Source organism: Numenius arquata, chromosome 13 (genome assembly GCF_964106895.1).
Source record: "Numenius arquata chromosome 13, bNumArq3.hap1.1, whole genome shotgun sequence".
NCBI lineage: Eukaryota > Metazoa > Chordata > Aves > Charadriiformes > Scolopacidae > Numenius > Numenius arquata.
In genome coordinates, this window is record NC_133588.1 from 11,178,732 (window position 1) to 11,203,144 (window position 24,413).

The 24,413-nt window shown below is 48.5% G+C and overlaps 3 protein-coding genes across 3 annotated transcripts in view; 2 read left to right on the top strand and 1 right to left on the bottom strand.

Moving 5' to 3' along the window:
* The first annotated feature begins 2,874 nt into the window (after positions 1–2,874).
* On the top strand, positions 2,875–6,739 carry PABPN1L (PABPN1 like, cytoplasmic). Its single transcript, XM_074158049.1, has 8 exons — positions 2,875–2,894; positions 3,505–3,679; positions 4,199–4,307; positions 4,791–4,855; positions 5,341–5,447; positions 5,563–5,650; positions 5,758–5,903; positions 6,700–6,739. Exons 1-8 carry the CDS (start codon positions 2,875–2,877, stop codon positions 6,737–6,739), a joined length of 750 nt encoding a protein of 249 aa, XP_074014150.1.
* Positions 6,740–9,883: 3,144 nt separating this feature from the next.
* TRAPPC2L (trafficking protein particle complex subunit 2L) lies at positions 9,884–13,249 on the bottom strand. Its single transcript, XM_074158032.1, has 5 exons — positions 13,202–13,249; positions 12,099–12,271; positions 11,008–11,095; positions 10,810–10,889; positions 9,884–10,065 (listed from the first exon to the last, which is right to left on the bottom strand). The coding sequence occupies exons 1-5, from the start codon at positions 13,232–13,234 to the stop codon at positions 10,020–10,022; spliced, it is 420 nt and encodes a 139-aa protein (XP_074014133.1). The 5' UTR covers positions 13,235–13,249; the 3' UTR covers positions 9,884–10,019.
* An 89-nt stretch (positions 13,250–13,338) lies between these two features.
* The window catches only part of GALNS (galactosamine (N-acetyl)-6-sulfatase), a 46,122-nt gene continuing 35,047 nt past the window's right edge, over positions 13,339–24,413 (top strand). Inside the window, exons 1-5 of the mRNA XM_074158015.1 lie at positions 13,339–13,437; positions 16,966–17,089; positions 18,335–18,409; positions 19,455–19,557; positions 22,428–22,571. Of these exons, the coding sequence (XP_074014116.1) occupies positions 13,339–13,437; positions 16,966–17,089; positions 18,335–18,409; positions 19,455–19,557; positions 22,428–22,571 (545 nt within the window). The remainder of the gene's footprint in view (positions 13,438–16,965; positions 17,090–18,334; positions 18,410–19,454; positions 19,558–22,427; positions 22,572–24,413) is intronic.

Below are 24,413 nucleotides of genomic sequence, written 5' to 3' on the forward strand. Positions count from 1 at the left end.
TAGGAGCTGTAGTTTTTCCGCATTTGCAAAAACCATCCTGTGTGTTTTCTGTAGGGGAGGAAGAGGAGGGAAAGGCTTGAGGCTGGGTCAGTTGTGTTGCCAGTCACCCAGGGGCCGGCACTGCCTTCATGGCTGCCTCCTGCGACAGCCGTGCCGTGCCGTGCCGCAGCAGAGCTTGGTGCATGGGGCACTTCCAAGGTGACATTACCAGCCCTGTGCCACCAGCACCAAGCCCTCCTGCAGCTCTGTGCACCCCGAGGCCTCAGTGCATCCCCTGGAGGGGGGGGGTTCTGTGCATACCAGGGCTTTGGTGCATCCCCCCCAGGGGGTTTCTGTGTGCCCCGAGACCTCAGTGCATGGCCCCCAGGGGGTTCTGTGCACCCCAAGGCTTCAGTGAATCTCCCCCAAGGGGGTTCTGTGCACCCTGAGACCTCGGTGCATCCCCCTGGGTGGTTTCTGTGCACCCCGAGGCTGGGAGCTTTGCCGGGTGCCCCTCGAGTGACTGTTCACTTTATTTATGGTGTGACATATGTAATATTGTCTATTTTTCTTACGTTTCCTGAGAAGAGGTAATATATAAGAGTATTGCAGATGCACCTGCTGCGGGGCCGCCTGCTCTCCCAGGTGTCCGTCCCGTCCCTGCCCTTCCCGCCGTGCGTGTCCCTGCGTGTCCCCATGTGCCCCCAGCCCCGCTCCGCACCGGGGCTCTGCCTCTCTACCTCCGCCTCGCCGGGAAACTGTGGACAAGAGCATTTCCATGGAGTCTGCTCTCGTTTCCACTGCTTTCTGTTTTGTTTTGGGTTTTTTTAATTATTGTTTTCTTTTTTTTTTTTTTTTTAAAGTAATAATAAAAATACCCTAGAGAACCTTGCATTGAAACCAAAAGCCAGGGGAGGGAGGGGATGGGTGGCGTGGCGCTAGCAGATGTCCAAACCAGAACGACAGCTTTAAAGTGTAGTATTTCCCAAAAAATTATTGATGCAGGATGGATGGCAGCGGCAGAGTGGCCACGGGGCCAGAGTGATGCAGGCGCCGGAGGGGGCTATAGTGGCCAGGGAGGTGCTGGCCAGAGCGGCGGGTGCTTCCGCGGGGTTTTGCTCCAAAATGATGTTGGGGCATGTGAGGGGCCAGGGGACACATGCCCTGTGCCATGCCCAAGCCGTGTCCTTTGGTGGCTTTGTGGCAGCTGGGAGATGGCAGATGGATGATCCGCGTGGTGCCGACACGGCCCGGGCAAGGGGTAGGGACACCCCGGTGGCTGTGGGACAGCTTGGAGACATGGGGTGCTGGGGTGGCCGGGCGTAGTCCTCTGCCACATCAGGTCCCTGTGGCTGCCCACAGCTCCCCTTCTTGGGCTTCCTCCATGCCATCATGGCTGGGGCTCGGGGACGGTGTTGGCAGCATGGGGACAGGGAGCCTGAGGTCCTGGTCCCCATGAGGAGGCAGAGCCCAGGGTGCTGGGTGCAGCACCGGGCTGGAGGGTCAGGAGAGACGTGGCTCTCCTCTGGCACCATGCGTGGCACCGGGGCCCTGTCCCCAGCAGGTGAAGGTCTCTCCAGCTCCTTCCTCATATTCCCAACTCGAAATCCCAGCTGAAACCAAAGTGCCGCATCCCAGCAAGGCTGGGCACCCCAGAGTGGGGGTCCCACACCTGCCCAGGCTTTGCTCCATCACTGCCAGACCCCCCCTCCCCTCAGCCCCCTCACAGCCTCTCCTCACCTTCCTTTTCTGGGGCATGCTGGGGTCTCCCCTTCTCCTCGGGATGCCCTCCTGGATCCTGTTGGGTTTGAGGTCAAGGACAGGATGTCAACTTGTTCCTAGGTCCCAGGCACTGTGCTGGGGTGTTCCTGCCATGGTGGCAGCCCCAGGGACTCCTCTGATGCCACCAAACAACACAGCCCCAGGAAGGAGGTGTTGTGCCGCCATCCCCCCTTGCTCATGGCTGCGCGGGCAGCACCGGTTCCCTGGTCCTGCGTGGGGCTGAGCCCTGCCCGTGTTACCCTGCCAGCCCTGGGGATGGGGACGCTGGGGTACAGGGGTCCCCGGGGGGCTGGAAGCCAGACCCCTTCGCTAGGGCTGGGTGGGCATGGTGGCAGCCTGTCCTGCTCCTCTGTGTGGGTTTTGGGGGCCAGTCCAGAGAGATGATGTGGTAGGACTTTCCTTCGGCATGCTGTCCCCTCCCCTTGCTGTTTCCCGCTTTCTCTAAGTGTACTGTATGTTTGACCTGTGAAAGATGTAAACTTTATGATTCAGGTTATGTCTGTTCTTAACTCTGTATCTGTGTAATAAAGACAATTTAATATCAACTGGAGGCTCCGTAGCCTGGGCTTGTGCTGGGTGTCCTCACCCCTCTCTCCCAGCTGCACCCCATGCCCCCAACCCTGGGGGGTTCATTATAGCCTTGGGATCATTTGCTGCCCTGCATCTGGCTCTGAGGATGGGTGTCCACGGTGGGGGCAGTCAGGGTTGCCCGCAGGGAACCCAAAGGGAAGGGATATCCCGTCCCTGGTGCAGATGCTGCACCCCCTGACAGTTGCCGAGAGCTGGCTGAGTTTCCCAGCACCACCAGCGGGGTCGGTGGGCAAGGAGGGTCGGGGGGAGTCCCCAAAGCCGAGGGAACTGTCCCCCTACCTGGCCACGCGTGTCCACTGCCGCTCCCGGGGCTCGAACCCGCGGTCCCACGGGCACGGCTGGGCAGGGCCACCTCCCCCGCCCTGCCTACAAGGGGCGGGGCCTGGCGGCGCGCCCTATCCTGATTGGCCACTGATGTATGAAAGCGGCGCGCCGGCGGGGAAAGAGCGGCACGTGGTGGCGGGGGATCGGCACGAGGCGCCGCGTCCCTGGTTCCCGCCAGCTCCGCGGAGGCAGCGCAGCATGTTCGGGGGCCGGGCGAGGTGGGTCTGCGGGGGGGGGGGGGGGGGGGGCGAGACCGGGACGAGACGGGGCCCAGCTCGGTGGCAGGCACCGAGGCTCCCGCGGCTGGAGGGGGGGGGGGGGCAGCTTCCCGCTCAGAGGTGGGAGAGCTTGTCCCTCTGCGGGTTCAAACCAAGAGCCTGGGGCTGGAAAGGTGCGGGTTTGCTTTTGCTTGGTTGAGGAAGGGCTCCCTGCCGCTCCCTCTGGGCAGCCTGGGAGCTCTGCCGGTGGGACAGGTCCTTGCCTCTTCTTGCCCTTCCTTGCCAGCAGGCTGTGATGCCTGTGCCTTTTTTTTTCACCCAAGGAAAGCTGCTTCTAGCTCCTCTCTGCAGCCCTCTGAGCTGGGAAGTGGCTCAATGCAAAGCAGAGACCTGAAAGGCTACTGAAAGTAGCCCTCGGTCCTGCTGCAAGGCTGCCTGCAGCATCGAGAACAAGCTGCTTTTGCTGCACCTACTCGTCCTTTTGCTGGAAGCACCATTAAAGCCTTTGCCTGGCTGACGTTCTGCTTTAGGTTTTACGTGAAATGGCTTTTTTGTTTGCTAAATGGCTTTTTTGTTTGCTAAATGGCATTTTGCCCCTGTTCCTGCCCAGTCCTCTCTTCCTGGGCACTTCAGGGATCTGGTGGCAGGACACGCCGTCCCTGGCAGCAGTGGAGGCATCCTGGGACGTGGCAGAGATGGCAGCTCTGCGGAAGGCTGCAGATGACGACTCGGACCTGAGTCACCTGGAGGGGGACAGTGCAGAGGAGCTGGCTGTGCCAGACCCAGTGAGTGCCTGGCTGAATGTGGGATCAGTTTTCCCTCTTTCTTTAAGGAAATGGGAAACTTTCTACATCTCTCTTCAAGCACTTCCAAAAACTAAGAATAATTTTGGGCTTCTGCTGTTAAAATCCCTGAGCTGAGAAGCTGGAAATTGAATTGTCACTCTCTTGCTGCTGAGGTGTCTGCCTGGCTGAGCACGAGTCAATGGCTCCTGTTTGTCTCCGGTTCCCTCTGGCAGCCCTGGGACCTCCCTGCTGCAGCATGTGCTGCTTCACAAGAAAGCACGGGAAAGGAAGTTTTTCCATGTGTTTTTTTTTTTTCTCCCCAGTGAAGCTGGGAGCTGAATTCCCTTTTTTGTGGGACAGGCTGTTGTCCCCAGCACCTAGCTCACCCTTGTCCCCAGCCTGGGAGGGCACTGCTAGTGGAGCTGTGTAGCACTGCAATGTCCCAGCCCAGGGTGGGGAGCAGTGTGGGGGTGTCCCTGCTCCACGTGCTTCTCATCTGAGTCTCGGTTTGGGTTGCAGGAGCTGGAGGCCATCAAAGCCAGAGTGCGGGAGATGGAGAAGGAAGATGAGAGGCTGAAGGAGCTGCAGTTGGAAGCTGAAAGCCGCCTCATCATGAGCTCAGAGGGAGGTATGGGCTGTCCCTGGGTGCTGGAGTCCGTCACCCCTCCTACCCAGGGACGCCTCTGAGGCACAGCATGGTGATCAGAGTCAGAACACACTGCTCTGTCTCTCCTGGTAGCCTGGGACTGGACACCTAAGGTGGAGACCCAGGCGTGGCATGGTGCTAAGGTTATGTCCAACCCCTACCTTTGCAGGACAAGATGCAGTAAATTAAATTAAATTCAGTTAAGTAATTGAGTTTGGCACCAACAGGCCCCGTAAAGCAGTCACCCTGTGGGTTTCTTTTTTTGTGTGGAGAGAGAGAGAGGGGACAAAGGGGATGGAGGAGGTGGTGGCAGCAGTGTGGGGTTTTGGGCATGCCTGGACGTGACCAGGGACCCAAGGAGTTTTGCAGTGTGTCAACTCATTGGTGGCTGGGAGCAGACCTGCACAGTCAGATGTCTCTCTGCCAGAGGGCTCCTCTGTCCAGCACAACCCCTTGTCTCTGCAGGTCTTTTCCCAAAGACAACCGAGGAGAAGAAGGAGGTTGACCAGCGATCCATCTATGTGGGCAATGTAAGCAGGAGACCCTGGAGCAGAGCCCACCTCGCTGCTCCTTCCCTAGCTGGACATATGTTCGAGATCCCTAGCATGGGGGCCTGTCTGCCCCCCACCGAAGGCTGGCTGGTCCCATCCCAAATGCTTCTCCTCTGCCCAGCCCAGACTGGGAATGTGGCTCAGCATCTGCCTGTGATTCTCAGCTACTTGCAGATAATCTGTTGCATGTGTCAGCTCTCCAAAATACCCCTCTGGAAGCTGCAGGTTGTGCAATGCTGCTTGTTCCCTCAAAGCAGTGGGGGGCTGTCTCTTGGATTTGGGTTTCCAGGCTGGAGCATTCAGCTGGAAGGGTGTCCTGAACCTCAGGAGATGGTGAGGCTGTGGTGGCAAGGTGTGAGTAGGGCCAACCAGGCCCTTGTCCCCCATGATGATGTGTGAATGCAGACCTGTGAGCTGGAGGAAACTGGCTGGTGGTGCTGGAGGGGCTGGGACTGTCTTTGCAGGTGGATTACGGGGGCACAGCAGAAGAGCTGGAGTCTCACTTCAACAGCTGTGGGCAGATCAACCGAGTGACCATCCTTTGTGACAAGTTCTCAGGGCATCCCAAAGGGTCAGTGCTGTGTGTGGGAGCTGGGGTTGGGGTGTTGAGGGTGCTGTCCTGTGCTCCCCAGCCTTTGGGAGCGGTGGGATGTCCCTGGAGCTCTGCTTACCCTGTCCCCTTGCAGGTATGCCTACATTGAGTTTGAAGAGAAAAGCTCCGTGAAGGCTGCGGTGGAGCTGGATGAGAGCATGTTCAGAGGCCGTGCCATTAAGGTAAGAGCTGGATGAGGCCCCAGGATGGTGTATCCATCCCTCCCAGCCCTACGTGCATGGGTCTGTGCCAAACCCCAGCACCGGCTGAGCCACCCCCTGCCTTCCAGGTGCTGCCCAAGAGGACCAACATGCCGGGCATCAGCACCACTGACCGTGGGGGCTACCGGGGCCGCTTCCAAGCCCGGGGAGGGCTGGCCCAGCGGGGAGGCTACTATGGAGGGCAGCATCTAAGGGTGCGAGGGAGGACATACAGGTGAGCGGGTAGGGGAGTTCCTTGCCTATTTGGGTCAAGATCCCTGTGGAGCGGAGTGTCCCCAGGATGAGGATAGCTGCTCTGTGCCCTGGCCATGCTCATCTGCTTGGCTTTGCACCTCCCACCCAGGAGAGGATGGAGGAGGGCTGCAGCAGGAGTATCCTTCTGGAGATGTGTGCTAGAAATGTCTCCTGCCCATCGTGTGCTGTTAGCATCACCCCGCAAGCCTGTGGGGTTGGCAAGAGCCTGGCGGTCGGTCTGGCTGGGATACGGGCGCCTCAGGGGGACTGTGGGCAGCCGGGAGGGAGTAGGATGAAGTGAGCAGCCGGTGATGGCATGGCGGACCCATCCCTGCTGCTTGTTCCAGCATCCTTTGCATCTCCAGCACAGGCCTGGAGCTATTTTCTAGCACACCTCCCGCTGCTCGTGCGTCTGTGAGCTCACTGCGGATTAGCTTCAATGATGCCCCAGACCCTTCAGCGTTGTGGGAGGAAGCAGAAGAGGAGCTTTGGGGGTGGAAGAAACAGCTGGAAACTCGCTGCTGTCCCCTTGTCCCTCTAGGGGTTTGGAGGGTGTTGGGTGGGCATCGCACTCCCAGCCTGACCGGTCTCAGAGCTGTGCTTGGCTCTGGGGCTCCCCTGTCTTTTGGGGGTTCAGTCTGGCTTAGCTGGGGCAGAGGGGTGAATCCCAGCTCCTGGTGGGGTGGAGGAGCAGGTAGCTGTGCTTTTAGGCACAGCTGACATCTTGGCTGAGCAATGCCCCAGTGCTTTAGAATACTGTTTTTCTTCTTGTTTAGGGGTCGGGCAAGGCTGCTGCCTTGGTATTTTCCCTACTAGAAAGGACTGAACTGACCTGGTGATGCTGATAGGACTGAAATGAGGAGATGGGAGAGATTGGAGAGATTTAAGAATATGCCAAGCCAAAAAAGATTAATTTTGAAATGCTATCTGCCTGACCATGAGGATTACTGCTGAGGCAGGAGGAGGGAACACTGGATCTGCTGCACCTGCACATCAGCTGGATCCCTACCAGCATCCCAGGAGAGGCTCATCTTAACTTTGCTTGGGAGATGGCGCTTTCATTGAGAAGTCTCATTCCAGAGAACACCCCATCCTGGGAAGAGCTCTCCCAGACCATCAGTCTCATCCTCATCCCATAGAAAAGGGCTGTACTGGAGGGTTTGCAGTAATTCTGGTTTGGCTTTTAGCTGTCTAAATGCCCTCCACCCCACTGCGAGGGCGGACCTGTCCTGCTCAGCCTGTGAAGCACTCTCAGCTTTGCTGGCTGTTTCTACAGGGGCTGGATGCTGCTTTCTCCTGCCCATAAGATCCTAAATACCTTTCCAAAGACTCTTTTCTTCTCTAAATCAGTGGACAAAGTCTTGGGTTATAGCTCTAGACCTGAGTGCTGGGGAGCTCTTCCTTTATTCCACCAGCCTTGTGGATTTCTGACCTTGCTCTTGGGAAGATGATGGAGCCTAACGATGTGTCTTGGGTCTGATTTTTAGCTCGCTGCTGCTGTTCTACATCTAGTAACTAGGGAAGGGAAAAGGCATCCTTTGCTGTTTCTCTGGAAGCCTCTGTATCTCCGTGGTGGTTAAAACAAGACCTGGGTGTCACAAAACCCTTCTCTGCTTTTATTTCCGAAATCAACAATTCCCTCTTTCCCCCCACCCCGCTCCTGCTTTTATTCTGAAGCTAAAGGGATCAAAGTGTGCTGCTAAAGCATTGTTTCACTTCATTTCTAGCAGCAGCAGCAGTATTACAAAATCACCTCCACTGTTGCAAGTTTGGTCTGACCTTCCTCTTTACTCCTGTCTCTATTCCTGCTGCCCATCCCCGTTTGGGGATGGTGTGAGCCCAGCCGAACGAGAGGGTTGGGACTGAAGCACACCACAGGAGCTGGGCACCAGGGAACCAGCACTGCCTGGCACTTTCCCGTTCCTGCTGATCTGGTGTTTATGAGCTCTGAAACCGCTCGTTTTTAAAAGGAAAACTTTGTGTTAAGAGAGGCAGGATGCAGACACCAGCAGACAGCGCTACTGTGTGAAGTTCTGCATTGGAATCGGTTTTATTATGTAATTCTCGCGCTAATCTTTCAGGATCCTTGGTTAGGATTCGTCTAACCCAGATGCAACAGATGCGACTGACTCCTAAAGCAGCTTTTCACAGCTCAGGGGGCATTGCCAGGCTAAAAATCCCACTGATTTTTTTTTTTTTTTTTTTCCTTCTTAAGATCTCAGGATTGCTTTTTAAAGCTTGGGGCCTTAACTCTTCATGTTGTGTTGATTTTTCACTTTTCCCAGCATGGACTGTGCTGCCGAGGCCAGCCTTGATCCAAGCTACCTTTAGGCTTAGACTCTAAAACTGGCTTTTTCTAGGGCTTTAAACTTTAGGTTTAGTAGCTTTGTAAATTCTTGTGAATTTTTAACAAAAACTACTTTGGGGTGTTCGGACTCTCTTGTGGAAGAGGAAATGCTGAGCTCCTGTCTCTTGAGTGAAAAAGAGTGAAGATTTTTATACGAAAATGTTTTGGAATAGCAGTGTACCGCTGTGCCTTGTTTAGATGGTGGGAGAGGCTCAAACACTTTCATCTCCCGCTATTTGACAGGTTGTCGTCAATTAAATGTATTTAAGTTCTGTTTGAGAAAGTATTGTAAATGTCACTTATTTTTAAAATAAATGATCCTGCTGTGTGAACCTCAGCTGGCTGTGAGCTGACACTCTGCGCTGACCTGGCTTTCTCCAGGCTGCTTGTATCCTTTGGAGCTGTGCAGCTTATCTTTGTATTTATTTATTTAATTTTAGCTGTTTTATATAGTTTTAACTGATTAGATGCTTGAAGCACAGACTGCTGCCTGTGGAGCAGGAAAGAGTCGGAGCAGAGGTGCGTGAAAAGCACAGAGTAGCTGCTCGGTGCCTACACTGAACTTGCTGTAGCTGCGCAGTCTGGCACAGTGTGAGTCAACTCCACAAGTGATCAAGAACCTGGGATGCATTTCTAGTCTAGTTTGTTGGGGTTTTTTTGTATATAAATACCTGCTATTGATTTGGTAGTCTTTAATTAGAAGAGTGGGGAGCTGCAGAGGGAGCAGATGCTAATAGAGGTTAGTTTGGGATGAGCCAGGCAGCTGTGCAATCCTGATGTCTTAATCTCTTGGTGTGGGTTTATCCCAGCTGTGCTACCTGTGCTTCATGACCCAGGTCAGAGCTGCTGTTAACCGTGCCTGGCCTGTCTCAACGAGGTGCAAAGTGATAACAGCAAATACTGTCACATGTGAGTCACACAAAGCCCTTTCCCAGGAAGGGGAAGCTCCATCAGGTCCAAGCTAATGCTCTGAGACCAGCTGTTTGCTGTCTGCCAGAGCTTTCTCCAGTGTGTAAATAGCGGCTGGGGTTGTGGAGAAACCTGACTTGCAGAGTTTCCTCTTTCCAAGAATGAATGGAGTAAGTATACGCAAATCTGGCTGCTCCCAGCTACGGAAGGACAGGACAAGGAGCCCAAGTATGTTTGAATTAAGCATTGCTTGTGATGTTCCTGTCAGAATAAACAGACCTGAACAGCAGCAAAGGGGGCTGGCGAAGAGCAGGACTGCTGTTGCTGATGTGCTGCTCCTGCTTCGGAGGAACTGCTCTGATGCACCCGTGTCTGAGGAACAGCGTTGCTCCCTGTACATCTAGGCTGACTGAAATCTAGGCTGACCCTAGTAATAATCTCATAGCTGTCTCTGGTGCAGCTGTGCTTGCTCTAATCACAAGCACAGCAGGAACTGCTGTTTTTGCACAAAGCCCAATTCCTACAGAAACATCTGAGTTGCACAGAGGCACAGCTGCACACATTTCTGCAGGGAACCAGCCTCCTGACTCAGCTGACCTTCCTGAAGGGAGAGCTGCCTCTCACATGTTACCTGAAGCCATAAAGCTGAACAGTGACTTCTGTGCTATACTCAGGTTTGCTAGAGTAGAAATGCATGCAAATCTTGCAGGCGTCAAGTTTATTTTACATAGAATACAATTAAAATATTACACAGAATGGAGACAATATATACATCACTTTGTAGGCACACTCCTGTACATGGGGAATGTTCTTGATGCTCAGATGAGAGGGGGCAGAGCCTCAGCACACCTGCATCATCATGGAGTTCACCGTATTATCAAAAGCCCTAGAGAAGGAAACAAACGCAGAATATTACAGGAAGCAGCTAGTTCTGCACAGCAGATCTCTTGTAACAAAACCAATGGCTAACAATGCCTCTTACTGGTTAACAAGCTGCTTTCCCCAGGCCGAGTACATGGTTTTACTCTTTAACTATGGCATGCTCTGTTGCATAAATAATGACTTAATTAAGCTGAAGTAAGGACAGGTCTTATCCTGGCTGTAGACCTGTCTCAGTAAAGTGCAAAAGTTGTTCTTGCCTAGGCAGTAGAAACTCCCAATGTTATTAAAATTCCCTGTAAGATTACAAATGAGAAATGGGAGGCACTGGCCCTCACATGTGAGGAATTACACGTGCTGAATGCCCATCTGTCCTTACCCAAGGATAAGCCCTGGAAAAGTGCAGTTTTTCACTCTGTTTACTTATGTTTATGCTTGTATTTACCTATGAAACAGGGAAATTTTTTCTCCCCAATAAATTAATCTTCTTGAGCCAAAGTTTCTAACACTGGCTCTGAGGTGGGAGTGAGAGTTCAATGTAACATCTCGTGAGACTGATTATCAGGGTTTTCTGTTCTGCAGAAATGGCCCAAAGACAACACAGCTGTTCTCCATTTAGGCAGTCAGAGCACACACATCTGAACTGGTCAACCACAGGGGTTATGCTCTTGGTCCTATTACATTGTAAGTACACTGCAAGTTCCAGAAAGATGACAAAGATCAGAAAGATCAGTACGATCAGCTGACCTACCTGGAATGGATACGGTCCCCAGGGTTATAAAAAGGGTTACACATTATGTCCGTATATGAATTATGCAGCTTTCGGAACATCTGAAAAGGGATTGTAGTTAATTATTACTATTTTTTTTTGCTTCTCAGCACTTTATGAATAAGCGGAAGTAGCAAAAACACTGATGTGGCAAGTTGTGCTCTGATTTCCTGCACTTACACTGCGGATCTCATTGTCTCGAAGTGCTGTGTTTGAAGAATCCACCACCATAACAAACTTCACCTTCGAATTTGTCACGTAGCCGTATCTGTGCAGCTGTTAAGGCATGTGCTTCTGACACACCAGAGCCTGTCAAAGCAACTAAAACAAGGCTGGAATACACTCAAAGAAACAAGCTGAGAGGAAACATGACATTCTTGTTGCACCCAGCACATAATTAGGACTAGATGAGCTAAGCAAGACACCAGATTGCAGGAACCGTATCCCCTTTCTACCTGACTGATGCCATCTTTGGTAACTCCAGGTCAAGCTTGCTCCTACACTGCCCAGTAAGGCATGCCTTGCAATTTCAGAAGCAGCCTCCCACTAGCTATTTGGGTGAAGTTTTCTCTCTTCTTAAGAAGCGTTTCAATGAGACAGCCACCTTATCTATACTTGTTTGGGAGACCACAGAGACCCGGAGATTTTCTAGTATCAGCCAGTGTGATTGGGGCCTTAAAAAATTAACCAGAAGAAAACCCAGAAGTCAGGTCTGTTACAGCAGATAACTTCCATCTATGGGATTCAGAGAAAAAGCCAAAGTTCAAAACATCAACTTTGTGACTTAAAAACACTGAGGCAGCTGTGGCTGTGGAGTATGTATTTTAGAGAAATCAGACCACACACCTGGCATTTAGGTACTTGACCAGAGACACCTTCATACTCCTGCTACTTTCACTGGTGTTATTAAGGAGTCCAAGATTTGTTCTAGTCACAGTCAACTGTTTTAGCTAAGCATGGAATAAAGCACTCAGTTTACGGAAGGAGCAGTCTAGCTGCACCAGGCACTATTCACACGTTGCACTCCCTCATGTAGGCTAAAGATAAATTTTTCCACCACCTGGTTGGACAACAAAGGAGCTGCTGAACTGACCAAGGCACCAAACTTGACCCTCTACGTGGCAAACTGGTCAGTGAACAAGTCTGTATATTTTCTGCTGATGTCTTTAACGTGGCACTAAGTAGGAAGAGAGGTTTCCCATGTGGATTCCCTTGCAAAAAAAGAGCCTATAAATACATAATGGCATGACAATTTTTCATTAGAAAGATACACCTTGTAGTCTTCAGTGGGGTAGAGAAGCCCTAGGTACAGTTCCCTCTGATCTACCAGAGCCTTGCCCATCGCAGAGATCTTTTCATCCACAACATCGAGGGAGGTGTGCACGGTGTAGTGAAACTTCAGCTCATTCTCAGTTGGAACGCTCCGGATGTACAGGGGATAGTTCTGAGGAGAACAAAGTACGCTAACTAGGACTGGCCACTCCACCGTGCAAGTGACAGCTGATGCCACCACAGCACTTTCACCCAAAGAATTGCTGCTGTCAGAAGTAAGCTATTTTAACCATTTTACATTCACAGCTGTCACAGCACATCCCCCCTTTACACCTTGCAGCACTCGTGGAGCAGATCTCTCTCTATACACCGGTGGCAGGAGAATCACTTGCACAAGCACTGCACAAGGCTCAGGTCTCTCCAATGCTTGACCTGCCCCCTTGCCCCAGCAGAGGTTGTCCCCAGATCTTTCTGAGGAGAACCCCTCTTCTCTCCTGTCCTGTCAGCAGGACACCATAGGGCACCCTTGCACTGTTCCTGCACTCTCTACACCAGCTCCCCCTGCCCTGGACCCAGCCTGCCCCTGCCCAGCCCACTTCACCCTCCCAGTGTCTGCCCCACTCCCTCCATGTTCGCCAAGGCCCTGCCCCACTCCCCTCATTCCTACTCCACAACCTCACCTGGCCCCACAGCCCCAGTCCCGCTCCCCTCTTCGCTCCTGCTCAGGCCCTGCAGCCTCCCCTGGCCCCACTCCGCTGCCTAGGCCCCATAGCCTGAGATCAAGCACCACTCCCCTCAGCCCTGCTCGGGCCCCACAGCTCCACTTGACCTCCCTGTCCCGCTCAGGCCCCACAACCTGAGAACCTGCCCCGCTCCCCTCACCCCTACCCCACAACCTCACCCGGCCCCACAGCCCTAGTCCTGCTCCCCTCCTCACTGTTGCTCAGGCCCTGCAACTTCAGCCCCACTCTCCCCTCGCTCCTGCTCAGGCCTTACTGCCCCACTCAAGGCACATGACCCCACCTGGCCCCACAGCTCCACCTGGACTCACTCAGGCTCCACCACCCGAGGCCCAGCCCCGCTTCCCTCACCCCCGCCCCACCTCCTTGGCGATCACGGCGATGCACACCGCCATCTTGTCTCCGCCTCCGCCGTCCCCTCGCCCCGCCTCCCTCGCGCGTCACGTGAGGCGGGCGGCGCTCACGTGACTCGCGGTGGGCGCGCGGGGCGGCGGTTGCCATGGCGAGGGCGCTGCTGGTGCCCCTCTGGCTGTGGTGGGCCCTGGGCCCCACCGTGGCCTCCGCGCTGCCCAACATCCTCATCCTCCTCATGGACGACGTGAGTGGGACCGGGGGACCCCCGGGGGACGGGGGCCCGTGTCACTGGGAGGAACTCCCTTGGCGAGTGGCGCTGAGGGGGGGGTTAGGGTGGATGGGGGGGTTGTTGGTCACCGGGGACCGGGAAGGGGACCCTGTTTGTGACCAAGAAGAGGGCCGGGTGCCTGTCCCCAGAGCGGGGCTTGAGTTCCTGGGAAGGGGTTGGTGTGGCTGAGGGAAATGGGGGCCTCGATTCCATAGAGTTCTTGTTACAGGGTGTGGGCTGGGGTGGCTTGTCGTTGGGGTGAGAGTGGGGCCCTCGTGGTGAGGCAGGGTCCTGGGGCTAGTGGAGGGGCTCCTATGGTGGCTCATCCTCGCCCAGGCCCTGGTGATGGGGGCTCGGTTTGAGCACCAGTGCCTTGCTGGGCTGCTGTCAGAAATGCTCTGCTGATGTCTGGGAAATTTGTTTGTGGTGCGTGCACAGCATGTCAGAGATGCTGTGGTGGTGGTCTTTGAGCTTGCGGTTTGTGGTGCGTTGGCTGGGTCCAAAGCTGTACTGGTGCTGAGGCAGAGGTCTTTAAATAGAGGTTTCATCAATTTGTCTCCTCATGAACCTTATCCTGAAAATTACTCTTTCTGGACATCCTCCGAAGTGCACATCAAGGGATGTTTTGGGGCCTGGCAAAACTTGTGTTTTGAGAGCACGTCTTGCACATTTATTTGCTGCTTTGTGTTGCCTAGAGCTCTGTCTCCTTGTCTCCTGTGAAGCAGGGCTCTCCCTGGTGCGTACAATCCCCCTAGGTCACAGGGTTTCCACCTTCACACATCATCCCTTCCAGGTGGCCTGGTCTCTGTGTTCAGCCCTGTACTACATCCCCTCTCGCTGTCAGTAGGCCAGCGCCTGTGCGATAGCACGTGAACAGGGTCTATACCGTGATTCATGGTCAGAGGTCTTCAGTACAGTGATTCAGGCGCAGCTCACGGGTTGATGTGATGATCTGGAAAATGTCTGATTGAAATAAGCAGGAATATTTGAATAAGTTTGTAAGTACTTACTCTCAAAGCCATCATGCTCGGTTGCATTCTTTCTTGAGCCCTTTCCAGATTTTGTGTAAAAAGTGGTGAAGAATTGAAAGGAAGGTCCAGGCCCAGCCCATCCCTGCCCTCCTTCAGGGCAGAGCTGCCCCCCGTGACCTCTGCTAGAAACACTGCAGTATTAACACAAACCTCTTGTTATTCCTTGTGTGTGGGCATCCTGCTGAAAACAAATCAGACTTCTCAGATCTGTAAAGTCAAGTCCATATGCAAGTCTTTCAGAATTGGTGCTTACACACCTTCATACCTTATCTAGAAGTCTAATCATCTCATTTACCAGTCTGTTCATAATGACTGAACAATTAACTCCACAGTCCTTGGCAAAGGATTCCACTGGCTGATAAATGTTGAAAAACAGGGTGTCTTGGTGGTTTTCAAACCTTGATAGAATCATTCTGAAGTTAAGGTTTGGTTTTATGGCCTAGAAAAATAATTGTGGCAATATCTTCTAATACTAGCAATGGATGTATTGTTAGTAGCGTTGAATAAGACACAACTACAAGTATAGACAAAGAAACTGCAGTACATTTCAGGAAATGTTTTAGAAACTCAAACTTCCTTCCTGAAGAACTAAATAAGAAGAAAACTAATTCAGTTAATTTTTGTTCTCTGAACTGAAAAAAAAAAAAAGGCAATAAATCATTAAAAAGCAGAAATAATCATAGATTTGTTTCCAACTAAAAGTCTTTTCACTTTTGCACCCTGTAGTGGTCTTAGCCACATGGATAAGGAAATATATTCATTTCCAGCATGTTCAAGCTGCCATCTTCCTGTTTTGCTTCTCTTCTGGTATTTTCATATCATCTTTCAGGTGTGTTTGTAGTAGAAATGCATTGTGTGCCGTTTTAAGCTACCTGAAAAGCTGATGAGGGTGGGTATGTGACTCAAAGGGTGGGCAAGCTCTTACCGCCTGTTTGGCTCTGTTCTGCCAATTCAAGATGACTTGTTTTCATAGTGTTTCTATACTCCTGTACAAGATAATTACCTTGTAAGCCTAGTTTTTCTGGCCAGTGGAGCCTCTGGCAGTCCATCTCAATTTTCCATTCAGGAATATTTCCCCCCAAGCTGGCTTTTGTAATTTTCAAGATGAAAGCTGCTTGGGACAGTGATTATCCCACTCTAGAAATGTTGGTATGGCACGAGACATGATGAGGCACAGATCCTGACTAGAGTTTTTGTGATCTATTTATTTAAAATGCTGTTCATTAAAAATACATCTCCATGGTCTTTTTCCTTTGATCCTTCAGTAACTTTTGTGACTCTGACACTGTTTTTAAATTAGAGCAACATGACTTTTTTTTTTTCCTTTATTCCTCGATGATAAAGAAACTGAAGAACAGAGAAGTCAAGGGTGATCCCATTGAGTCCATTTTAATTCCATATCCTAGTGTTAGATGGTACCATTTAATTGCTCCTCGCGCAAACCTCAACAGCCGGCTCTGCAGCTCTCCAACAATTTTCTTTTCCAAAGTGCACCACTGCAGTGTAAATGTTAGACTCTCAAATGGGGCCAGACAGATGGCTTTCTAAAGATCTCGATACATTACGCCTTCCATATCAGGTGCTCACCTGATACGCATCTGTATTAAAGAAAGCTATTGCCTTTTTAAAGCATAATGTAATCTCCACCAGCCACGGTGCCTAATTGCTCATTAAGCTGTTCCCTTCTAGAACCTTCTGTTTTAAGTCACTTACTTTTATTTGTATTATTACCAGTGATAGTGTTCAGCAATAAACGTAGACAACGTGATGGTAATTTTACGGTTCTCCTGGCATGTGACCTCTCTGAATTAAGAGGAAGATGCAGGGTGAAACCACTGTCTTGCAAATAAGCACAGTGACATACGATGCCTCTGGCAGGTTTCTCTCCAGATCTTCACTTAAAATAAACACTTCCTCTCTTTTCCTGCAGCATTGCTTTTGAGTTTAGACCTTTTCCTTGCATTTCTAGTTAGGTATACACAGATGGATAGATAGGTAGATAGATTCAGCAGGCTGAGATGGAGTCCCAGGGTCAATGTTCCAAGACAAAGACATGTCGCCAGGGGCTGAAGGGTCAGACTTTTAGTTGTACAACACTGAGCATATCATGTGTAACTTCCTTTTCCTCCCTGGTATGTGTGCACTTGCCAGTCTTCAGGCACTGGAGTAAGAGTAAAGGCATTAGGATTCTTACCCAGTTCTGCTACAAGTGTTTTAATGCCTGTTAGCAAGTCACTTAATCTCATGTGTGCCTTAGTTTCCCATTTGCCAGTGAAAACTCTAATAGTTCTCCGCTTCACAGGGTTGGGGAATATAATTTTTATCATATTTGTGAAGTAATCCCTAAATAAGGAGAATGAGCACTATAAAGATTTAGAAATGAAGGGATACAATAAAAGTGTTATGTGGGCCACAAGCATCATTGTGGAAGAGTAAAAGTACTTTTACATCTTTTGGTGTGTTCTTTTTACAGATGGGTTGGGGTGATTTGGGAGCTTTCGGAGAGCCTTCTAAGGAAACTCCTAACTTGGACCAGATGGCTTCAGAAGGGATGATTTTCCTGGATTTTTATACTGCCAACCCCCTCTGTTCTCCGTGTGAGTAAACTTGAGTTTTAAACTAGCACATAAGCATGCCACCTTCTGAGAAGATTGGGATGTTTGCCAGCATCTGACATGAACGAGCAACCAAACTAGTGATTACCCTCAGGGCAGAGTTTGGATTTGGTGCTTTGATCTTGCATTTTGCGCCCTTTTTATTTACGTTTTGATTGGAAAACCTACAATCTTCGGCTCCTACAAAGCAGTGTTTTAGTGATGAAATCCTTCCAGCTAAAGGATTTTTTAAAACATTCTGGTTTAGTATTCTAGCCTCAGTCATTGCATTTTTTTATCTTTCTTATTTTGGGATAAACAGACAAAGCAGTATCTAAATTGTTGCTGAACATACTTTGTACATAGTTTGTCAGATTCCGCTGTCTTTGGCGAGACTTTCATGCAAGGAATGGCAGCAAATTGTGTCCTGCTTTTGACCCTGGTGGTTTGCAAGGTTCTTGAGGAAGGCACAAGAGATAAAAAAACCAAACGTTTGGGACTGGGAGACACAGATATTTTTATCCTTATTTTTTTTTCTGTGGGGTATGTTGGTTTTTTCTTTCTTTTTTCCTCAAACCTGATTGGCACCTAAGAACTGAAACAAAAATTAGGAACAGGGGGTTTTTATTTGGGCTTTTATTTCGGGCATAATTTGTCCATGTGCTGATGACGTCCTTGCTCAGAAAAGTCATTTAAAATATGCTGAAGTCCTGTTAAGACCAGTGGTGGTACCGCACATGCTTAGAGTTAAGCATCTATCTAAATGTTTCCTGCAGTCAGGACCTCACTTTCATTGTCAAAGCTGGAGAGCTTGTTCTTCACTATTACATGACTTTTGTTCAGGCAAGCTTGAAAACCTAGCCTTAAGCATGTAATCAGTTTCTGTTACAATTTCCTCTTACATACATATGTCAGGTATTCCTTTTATAATTACTGAGATAGAAGGGCTGCTACATTGACTATTGAAAGTAATTACTCCACAGCAGTGGGTAATTTAATAGAGGGGCCAAATTTCAGTCAGGTTTGTCCTGGAGTAACTCAAATGTTGTCGTATCAGAACCTGGTTATCTCCGTGGCTCACTGGAGAGGAGAGCTGCTGCCTGTTCTAATGTGAGTGATCTTAGTAGCTGGCTGTGGCAAAAGGACACTGACGTGCTTTAGTCAGTGCGCTGTCCTCAGCCTTAATGTGGTAATGTTAAGCAGAGAATGCACGTGAAATAAAACGGGTTTTTTTGTTGTTATTTGCAGCAAGGGCAGCACTGTTGACGGGCCGTCTCCCAGTCAGGAATGGTTTTTACACCACAAATGCACATGCCAGAAACGGTACGGGCTTCACTGCTGATTTGCCTTCCTCTCTTCGTTTCCCTCTGTGCTTTGTAGGAACTTTTGCTTTGAACAAAGGCTTGGCTTGGTGATCTTCCCCTGTGGATCTTCCAGAGTGGCACAAAAAGATTACCATGTTAACTGCTGGTAATAAGCGTGAAATTTATTGCTTCCTCCTCATCAAGCAGAAAAACTCTTCACATTAAGAGACATAAACAAGAGCGGTTGATCCATTTGCTTAGTGATTCCTCTGAGCAGCCTGGTGAAAGAAAGTCATGTGGGGTGTATGTTAACACACAGAGTAAGGAAAAAGCTGGTTACAGTTTTATTCAGCAACCAGTTTTCTAACCATTTCAGCCTTGGTGGTTTTATGGCACCGTTGTGCCTGTGGTGCTTCTAGGGAAGGTTACCAGTTCATAATGTCCCTGGGTTCATTTTGGATCTTGTCATTGGTTCCAGCGAGACAGACGCCACATGAAACCATGTGTGCTTGTGCAAGAATCAGCAGCTACGTGCTGATTCACGCTGTGTATCAGCAAGCGTGCTTGGCTATCGCTGTCCTATCCAAAGTCACACCTTAGATTCTTAGGGACCAAAGAACTGTGGACTGTGGGAGACACAGAATTTCTTTCAGCTCTTAAAGTCTGAGCAAGTTTATTATAATTTGATTTAGGAAAAAAATGCCTTCATTTTAGAAAATATAAAGCAGATTTGCAAGTGTAAAGGCAACTCCAATGCACACCTAAAGCACTTGCTTTCTTTATGACCCCCGCTATTCAAGGGTCTCACCTTCATTCTGTCTTGGCAGCCCCCTTTACTATTGGCCGTGGAGTGCAAATGGATGGAGATCTCCCTTTGATCCCTCCGAATCAATTTGTTCTCTTCATCTTGTGGCCAGGGTGGACTTCCAAGGAGTGATGTTGCTGGGACTTCAAATTAATTGCTATTTCTGATCTAGTAACAGTGCTTCTAATGATGGGTAGCCATGAGCTGCTTGCTCTAATATTTGTAAGAGTTGGAAAGATTTTTTGTTTTTTTTACACAGCATACACGCCACAGGATATAGTAGGAGGAATCCCAGATTCTGAATTGCTGCTTCCAGAGTTGCTGAAGAAAGCTGGATACACCAATAAGATCATTGGCAAATGGTAAACTTATTTTAAAATCTCTTGCTTTGAGATTTCAGTATGTGTGTGTATGTATGTATGCAGTGTGTGTATGTACACACACAATACAGTGTATGTATTGCGAAGGAGCAGCAGAACTACCAGAACTCCAGGAAAAAAACTGTTTTGAAACTCAGCTGTTAAACTTTTGAAATCTGTGGGGGATCTTCTCCCCTGCTGTGATCAATTTCTGAATTCAGTGTTACTGTTACAAGTACTTACATATGTCTTCATACAAAGAGTTGAAGGGGGTTTTATGTATATATATCTATTTATAAACACTTCAACTCTTTGTGCTTTCATCCATGTATCACACTACTTAATAAAAAAACACCAAGGTGTTCCATTGGAATTTGCACTGAGCACCCACGTGCTTTTTGTCTTTGGCCCCTGCTATATGTTGGATTTTTTGTTAATAAAGTAGACTAAATTGTGAAAGCTTCTTTTGGGGAGTGGGGTGAGGAATGTAGAAATGTGTGATACAGAAATAGAGATGCAGACATCCCCAAGGCTACACTGAAAATTGATTGTCAAGTGTAGAAGGTCAAGGTGGATAGGAATAGGCTTGGTTGGGATAGTTGATACCTAGAGGGCTGATCCAGTACTTTGTGCATGTTGTCCTTTGACTTCATGGACTTTCGTGGAAATACAGTATAGTCTTTGTAGAGGGTATAAAAGAGCTTCTAAAACCCAGTATTTTGTGATGTCTGCGAAGAGTAGGAAGGGAAAAGCCTGAAAGATACTCAGATCAAACAAGCGCGGTGGAATTACCAGTGTAATAGTTGAAACTGGTGCATTTGTAACATTTGAATTTCAAATGCACTTGTGGGCTGTAATGGAATCCCATGGGACCTGGAGATGTCTGGACAGTTGATTCACAGTTTGGAACAGTGCTGTAATAAATAAATGCATAAATAGCATCTTTGAAACTACATAGACACTGGAGGAGTACCGCTTGATTAACAGAGTAATTGTTAATGAAGAGACTTCGGACAGGAGCAGTATTGGGGGGATACTGTTTAGAAAAGTAATGGGGTACAATTTATTTAACAGTTTCGTTAACAAGTTAGAGAAGAGTGAGTTTGAATTGTGGTTGAGTTCACTGGCGCTGCTGAAATTGGAAGGAAAGCAAACTAACCTAAGACAGTGAAATATTTATTATCACAAATCCACACAGCAGAGTGGCCGTGAAGAATCGGATCAGTGGGCTGAATGCAATAAGATGCAGTTCAGTGCTAATAAATGTAAATTCATACACCCAGGGAAAAGAAATAAACAACGCAAATACAGATTGGTTCCAGGCAGTTATTTGGAAAACAGCAAATCTGGAAGGACCTGCAGCTGTTAGCAAGAAGCAGGCTAAATATGAGTGTGCAGTGCACCTAAGGACTGTTACCCTGGACAGGACTAAGGAATGATGATGTGCAGTAGCAGTCTCTGTCATTTGTGCACACCACCTGCTTCCTCGAAAGGTGTAAAGAAATGCAAAGTAGTTAAATCAGAGTCTCATCCTAGCCATGCATAGAATTTTAGGGCTTTGAAAGATAAAAATCTTCTTTTTTATATACTTTCAACATCCTTTTTAAAAACTTTTCAGGGTGTCCTGTGACAGTAAGTTCCACAGTTTAATTATATGTTTGCAAGTCAAGTATTTTCCATGACTGTTTTAGAATTTGTTGCATTTCATTAAATATTTTTCTATTTTTTTTGTGTTGTGAGAGGGACAGAATAATGTGCATCTCAGTAGTTATTCGATATGTTTTTCAAGTCTCTTCCTCTGTAAGTTCTCTTAGGACTTTCTTAGAACAAAATATTTATTCATGTCCCCTGTTGTAGGAACAACCAGAATAGCTTTGTATTACTAGGTATATGAATGAGGAAGGGGTAGATTCCTGCAGGTCAGACTTGCAGTTTTAGTTACATCACCAAGATATGATCATACCTGGAATGATGATTATTTTCTGTTATAACTCATTTTGGAATAGCTCCAAATAACACCATGGATCATTTTACTTCAGGTAATGCATTTTTATGCCCCTTGTGTTCAGAAAGCGTGCAGAGAGTGATGGCACAAAATGGACAGGTTGCAAATGCAGGCTTGTGAGTGGAAGCTGGAATGATTGAATAAACATTAAGCTACAGAGATGTCCTTTAGAGACCGGGAGAGGATGGACATTCTGTATGTTCAAGATAGTATAAATGAAGGAAATGGAGAATTTGCTGTACGGAAGTTGGAGATTAGAGAGGAGCTTCATCTTGAAGTTAAGGATGGAGAATTTTCAAGCTGCATAGTAGAACAGAGCTGTCATCAGGAATAGCTAAACATGTTTTATGTTCACATGTGAACGTAAAGAACTCATTCTCATTTACATTCAGGTCTCTTTGTACCATTTTGGCAGCATGAGTATTCCATAAAGGGAATGCAGATATAATGGTATGTTTCATGAGCTTTACCTTGTGTTTTTACAGCTTAGTGATATAAAAGTGACTTGTCATAGATCAGAATCCTTAAGTAAAACATTATGTGGACCTTTGCAATGGCTTTGGGCAGTGTAGTCTGTCAGTACAGGTCATCAGGACAGTGTGAGAGAAGACACCAATAGAAAGAAATAATGGCAAACAAAGATTGGACAGTAGACTAAAATGGGATATATGTAAGCGCTGGCGTGAGTCCACATGGATGCGCTTGCAACAAGTATGAGAAAGATCAAGCTCTGCAGTTATTTATTTGATTAAAATGCTTGAAGTTTTTCTTCTTAGGCAAAAATTGTTTTCTTGCATGCCATTCTTATGAGACTATTATTTGCTTCTTTGCAGCAGAATTTTAACTCATCTGTTTCTTTTGCTCCTAGGCATCTGGGTCACAGGCCCCAGTTCCATCCCTTGAAACATGGGTTTGATGAATGGTTTGGATCCCCAAACTGCCATTTTGGACCTTTTGATAACAGAGCGCTCCCCAATATCCCTGTGTATAGGGACTGGGAAATGATTGGCAGGTAATTGCTGCTTGCCTGGTAATGTTATTTTCTTTGCTTTCCCTGCTGACATTACAGTGCTGGAAGATAAGTGCTAGCGTAGCAAACCTATTTCAGTGAAAAGGTGTTGGCTAAAAAAGCAGCTACTTCAGAATCAGAGTTACAGACTCAGTTGGATGAGCAGTGATCTACAGATACTTCACCCTGTGCAGGGGACTCTCATGGCATGTCAAGCATTGGGAATATCCTGCCTCGTATATGATCTGAGATGTTTGCTACAGAGGGCCCTGAATGTCCTGCAGTTCAGCAGTGAGCCAGTGCAGTAAAGATGCTTGTAAAAGGTCATGGAACACGTGAACAGCCCTTCTGGGTCAGGCCCAAGGCCTATTTAATCCGTTATACTCTGTGATGACCTTTTCTAGTGAATGCTTATAGAAAGGGTATAAGGAAACAGATATGTGGAATGGTCCTTCTCTTGTATGGTTGTCCACCTTCCTAAACTGAAGGTTGTGTCCAAATCTTCAATAACCACTAACTTCCACAAATTAGTCTTGTCTCTTTTCTAAACCCATTCATATTTCTGGTGTCTACAGCATGCTGTACTAGGATCTCACCTCTTGCTTTGCCCTCATACTTTTGAGCAGGACTTTCCCTCTAGTCTGGGGATGGTCAATAACCAGCCTTACAAGGCCTGGGTGGTAGTTTCCATAGGAGCTAAGACAGAGTGAAGGGAAAGCCTTGTGGGAAAACGCACGAGGCAGGCAGAAACAGGAAGGTATAGATTAACTGTCGAGAGGTATGTGAATTTCACATCTAGGAGAGGGAGCAAGAATAGTCCTTCGTGGGGGAAGAAGAGGTTTTGAAAGCAATGCTGGCAGCGAAGGGTACTCGAGCGCTGTTGCCTGGGCAGTGCCTGACACTTCTCGGTTGTGACAGTGGCACTCTGACTTTCCCAGTTGATGAGACAATACAGACCTACTTCTAGGGCATTAACGTCCCTCAGAGACCAGGCATGCTAGCTGCCTAATAAACTTTATTCTAAACTCCTAAATGGCTTTTTGTAGGAATCCTATCTTCCTCATCTCTACCTTACCATCTAAATTTAAAGTTGAAGCTTGTTAAATATGAAACTAGATGTTTGACTCTTAGGATTAATTAAGGTCTGAGTACCAAGGTGAACCTGCAAGCTGCTTGTTGACCGTCTAGGGATGTGACTGCTGTACAGCGCCTCCCTCCCAGAGATGTTTGCTTATCCTGTCATGCCCTAAAGGCTTCCTGTGGTGATTTCACTCCACTACTTCTCTTGGAAGCTGGTTCCATTCTGTACTGAAAGACCTCTTTATTCCTTCTCTTCCTGTTTGTAATAACCTTTTGTCTGTTTTCATAACGCCACTCTATGCTCCCAGGTCTGCAGTCTGTGCCATTCTTGTCCATTCATTTTTGCGCCTGGTTATCATCTTATTGCACTTGCTGTTATTCTCCTGGGGACTGCCCGCCCTCCCCCTTCTTTGCTTAATTGGTGTCTAAAGATACATCTAACATAACGTTTTCAAAGCAGCCCAAGTTCTGATTCCAGGATTGCTCTCTTTCACTGAAAGTTGTTGTGTACTTCTGCAAATTTTACTCACACAACAGTTCTATTGAAGATCTTTGAGCACGCTACGCCTATTCTAACAGCTTACCAGTGAAAAGTCAGTGGCTCAGGCTTGTCCAAATCTTGCAGTCATTTAGATCTAGCCATTTCGCTGCTTTCTCCCATGAGAAAAAATATGGTGACATTCTTTTTAATATCTGAAGAGAATTTGCTGAGTAGCAACAGTGACCTGCTTGTGTAAGGAAAGGGGGGAGGGGAAAGCCTTTTTA

Coding starts and splice junctions, on each gene's coding strand:
- PABPN1L (XM_074158049.1), top strand. CDS start 2,875: ATGTTCGGGGGCCGGGCGAG. Junction 2,895..3,504: donor ATGTTCGGGGGCCGGGCGAG/GTGGGTCTGCGG, acceptor GTTCCTGCCCAG/TCCTCTCTTCCTGGGCACTT. Junction 4,308..4,790: donor CATCATGAGCTCAGAGGGAG/GTATGGGCTGTC, acceptor TTGTCTCTGCAG/GTCTTTTCCCAAAGACAACC.
- TRAPPC2L (XM_074158032.1), bottom strand. CDS start 13,234: ATGGCGGTGTGCATCGCCGTGATCGCCAAGGAG. Junction 12,272..13,201: donor TCGCCGTGATCGCCAAGGAG/GTGGGGCGGGGG, acceptor TGTTCTCCTCAG/AACTATCCCCTGTACATCCG. Junction 11,096..12,098: donor CCCACTGAAGACTACAAGGT/GTATCTTTCTAA, acceptor ACAGCTGCACAG/ATACGGCTACGTGACAAATT.